Source organism: Bombina bombina, chromosome 2, assembly GCF_027579735.1.
Source record: "Bombina bombina isolate aBomBom1 chromosome 2, aBomBom1.pri, whole genome shotgun sequence".
Taxonomy (NCBI): domain Eukaryota; kingdom Metazoa; phylum Chordata; class Amphibia; order Anura; family Bombinatoridae; genus Bombina; species Bombina bombina.
The window spans coordinates 794,949,797-794,953,700 of NC_069500.1; the positions used below are offsets into that span (position 1 = coordinate 794,949,797).

The 3,904-nt window shown below is 37.3% G+C and overlaps 1 protein-coding gene across 1 annotated transcript; it reads left to right on the top strand.

The window, feature by feature from the left end:
* The first annotated feature begins 1,393 nt into the window (after positions 1–1,393).
* Positions 1,394–2,563, top strand: LOC128647271 (putative nuclease HARBI1). Its single transcript, XM_053700064.1, has one exon. The coding sequence runs from the start codon at positions 1,394–1,396 to the stop codon at positions 2,561–2,563; it is 1,170 nt and encodes a 389-aa protein (XP_053556039.1).
* Positions 2,564–3,904: the final 1,341 nt, after the last annotated feature.

The window sequence follows — 3,904 nt, forward strand, 5'->3', positions numbered from 1 at the left end:
AGAGTTAATTTATTTCGTTAGATTTAAATTATATTTCACTTAGGGGGGTGTTAGTGTTAGGGTTAGACTTAGCTTTAGGGGTTAATCCATTTATTAGAGTAGCGGTGAGCTCCGGTCGGCAGATTAGGGGTTAATAATTGAAGTTAGGTGTCGGCGATGTTAGGGAGGGCAGATTAGGGGTTAATACTATTTCTTATAGGGTTATTGAGGCGGGAGTGAGGCGGATTAGGGGTTAATAACTTTATTATAGTAGCGGTGAGGTGCGGTCGGCAGATTAGGGGTTAATTATTGTAGGTAGCTGGCGGCGACGTTGTGGGGGGCAGATTAGGGGTTAATAAATATAATATAGGGGTCGGCGGTGTTAGGGGCAGCAGATTAGGGCTACATAGGGATAACGTAGGTTGCAGCGGTGTACGGAGCGGCAGATTAGGGGTTAATAATAAAATGCAGGGGTCAGCGTTAGCGGCGGCGGCAGATTAGGGGTTAATAAGTGTAAGGTTAGGGGTGTTTAGACTCGGGGTACATGTTAGGGTGTTAGGTGCAGACTTAGAAACTGTTTCCCCATAGGAAACAATGGGGCTGCGTTAGGAGCTGAACGCTGCTTTTTTGCAGGTGTTAGGTTTTTTTTCAGCTCAAACTGCCCCATTGTTTCCTATGGGGGAATCGTGCACGAGCACGTTTTTGAAGCTGGCCGCGTCCGTAAGCACCGCTGGTATTGAGAGTTGCAGTTGCGGTAAATATGCTATACGCTCCTTTTTTGGAGCCTAACGCAGTCCTTCTGTGAACTCAAACAGGCCCATCTATCAAAGTGTCAACCTGCAATACGCCTGAATTCCGCGTCGTACATGGCGCGATGAGGATGCGCCTTACTTATCAAAGCTTTAAGATCTCAATAATTAGAATTTTATTACGTAACATACGATCCACCGTTCTCTATTCGACGCAGATCGATACGAGTTGAAATCATGTGTAAATTGAGCGTAATCCTCTGCATTCGCTCTCCTATTCGAAACAATTTGAAGCTGTTCCGAAATTATCTAAAGTTCAACAATTACGTTCGCGTCTCATCCGACGCAGCGTACCTATTTCTCAATCCGCCACCTCTGAGCTTGCGGATGCTATAGAACTCAATCGGAATTAGAAATGATTTCTAATGAAAAACATTTATGTTCCTTTTATCATTTGTTATATATTTTCAGATAAATATCTATGTATAAAATATATATAAATTATAAAGTATGTATAAATATATCTATACGAAAAAATCATATACCTTAATTGTCTCTTCCAAAACTTGCAGCAATCAATATGTTGCTTCCACCTGCATTTTCAGCAGGTGAAATGCTCAGAGTCTAACAGCATAGAAAGTTTGATGTATGCAGTCATTACCAAGATGGAGATGATCAATCTATTTTGCATTGCTATACAACAAAGATACAGAAGAAGGAGATTTTTGGAGTTAGTTCAGCGTTATGAACGACGCAGAAGGCCAAGGTTATTTTTACCTAGAATAGGGTTACATACCCTGAGTGACAGGGAAATTGTTCGGAGATTCCGTTTGAATAGAGGTTTAATTGAGAATCTGTATCTGGAGATCAAAGACTCCATTGAACCTATAACTTATAGGACAAAGGCAATCCCTGGAATGTTAAAACTGCTGGCTGTCCTCTATTTCCTCGCCACAGGATCATTTCAGGCTGTAACAAGTTTAGTTGTGGGGATGAGCCAGGCTTCTTTTTCAAGTCATCTAACTGTAGTATTAAAAGCCTTACACCAACGGATAGTGAATTATGTACATTTTCCGGAAACACCAGAGGATTGGCATCGTGTGAAGGTGCAGTTCTATGGGATTGCTGGGATGACAAACATTTTGGGTGCAATTGACTGTACCCATGTGTTAGTGCAGCCTCCAAAGTTAGGAGAATTGCCCTATCGTGACCGCAAGCGTAACCATTCTTTAAATATACAGGTCATCTCTGATGCCAAATTGAAGATTATGAGCATCCGGTCAGGATTCCCAGGTTCAACACATGATTCTTTCATCCTGAGAAATTCGCATGTTTATGACCTGTTTCAGAATCATCAAATGCCAGAGGGAATTCTCCTAGATAAATATCTCTTACTAATTGTCATATATGGATATAAAAATATTATGTATTTCATATTGCTAAAATCAAATTATTTTTTGCACACAGGAGATTCAGGCTATTCATGTCTCCAATGGCTTTTCACTCCTGTGCTGAACCCCAGAACTCCTGCGCAAGTGCGCTACAATGAGGCTCATACATCTACAAGATGTGTTATAGAGCGCACATTTGGCGTTTTGAAAAGCAGGTTTCGTTGTTTAGACCTCTCTGGGGGAGTACTTCTATACAAACCAAAGAAAGTATCCCTGATATTTCTCATATGTTGCATGCTCCACAACCTAGCATTACGCATGCCAGATGCTGATATTTCTATGTTACAAGTAGAGTATGATGACAATGTGGCACCTTTAGAGCAAATTGATGCAAGTGGAGTACAAGCTCGATCTGATTACATCCATGCTCTATTTGAACAATGATTATGTAAATATATTGTACATATGTTCTTTTGTTTCATCATATCTTTATGTTTAAAATTATCCCAAAAGAGGCTATTTATGTTAGTTTAACTTAATTGTTAATATGTATTCAAATAAATGTTCTTCATTTCACACCTGACTCTTTTTTTAATGAAATATTTCTAATTAATACTCAATAGATTATAAGTGATAGACCATGTTATCATAGGGCTCTCAGAAAATGCTTAGATACAAGGTACATTAAACATCATCTTTCATGATTTATCGAGAAGGCAATTTTTATTATTCAATTATATTCTATTTTCCTCATCTTTGTATATAATTTTTGGAATCAGCATCAATGCAATACAGGTTTAACACATGATCTTGGGTGGTGTTCTTTAACCAATGGCAGATGTTTAGTCTCCCTGATTAGCTTGTAATAATAAAAATCAAAAATCCACCCAAATCAAATATATATATTTTGTTGCTCTTATTATATGTGTAGATACATGTTTACATTTTGCCTTAAAACATTATCATGGAGATTGACCATTTTCCATTGGTTAAAGCATTGATTTTTTAACCTATTTATTTTTCATGGCACACTTTTTTCAATTAAAAAATACTGTGACACACCACCATTCAAAAATTTTAAAAAATCACACGTATCCTAATAGAGTATATATATATATTATATACATACACACATCACACTATATGTATTGTGCTGTGATGCCATGCCTCCTACAAACTATACGTGACATATTGACATTCATTCTCAAACAATCATACTGAATGTCTGTGAGTGAATAGCAATATGTCATGGTTGTACATGATGCCTGTCACATACCTCCCAATATATACATATTTGAAAGAGGGACACCCCTGCACTGGGAGTAAAAAAACAAGCTAAATTAAAGAAATATCTCACAATGTTGTCAGTCTGCCGTGGCACACCTGAGGATCTCTCATGGTACACAAATGTACCATGGCACACTGTTTGACAAACACTGGGTTAAGGCATCACACCCAAGCTTAGGGGTGCTAAGGATATTTTTGAATCTTAAGCCCGGGCTTCAAATTATATTATGTAGTGCAATATCAGTAATAATTATGCCCACTGAGTAACGGCACTTTAGTGCATATACATTATTTTTAAGGAGTTGAAAACATATATATATTTCTATTTATCAATAACATTGGTTATTACCTGTTCATGAGCTTCCATACATTCATCTTTCATCAATATAGAACAAGTGAATGACTAAAATTCTACAATTAAAGTTGTTACTAGAAAAGTTAGAAATAACATTCTATTTTCTAACATAAACATTAATTATTATTGTGTTTATGTCCATT

Excerpts from the sequence above, each read along its gene's own strand:
- LOC128647271 (XM_053700064.1), top strand. The coding sequence starts at position 1,394 with ATGGAGATGATCAATCTATTTTGCATTGCTATACAACAAAGATACAGA.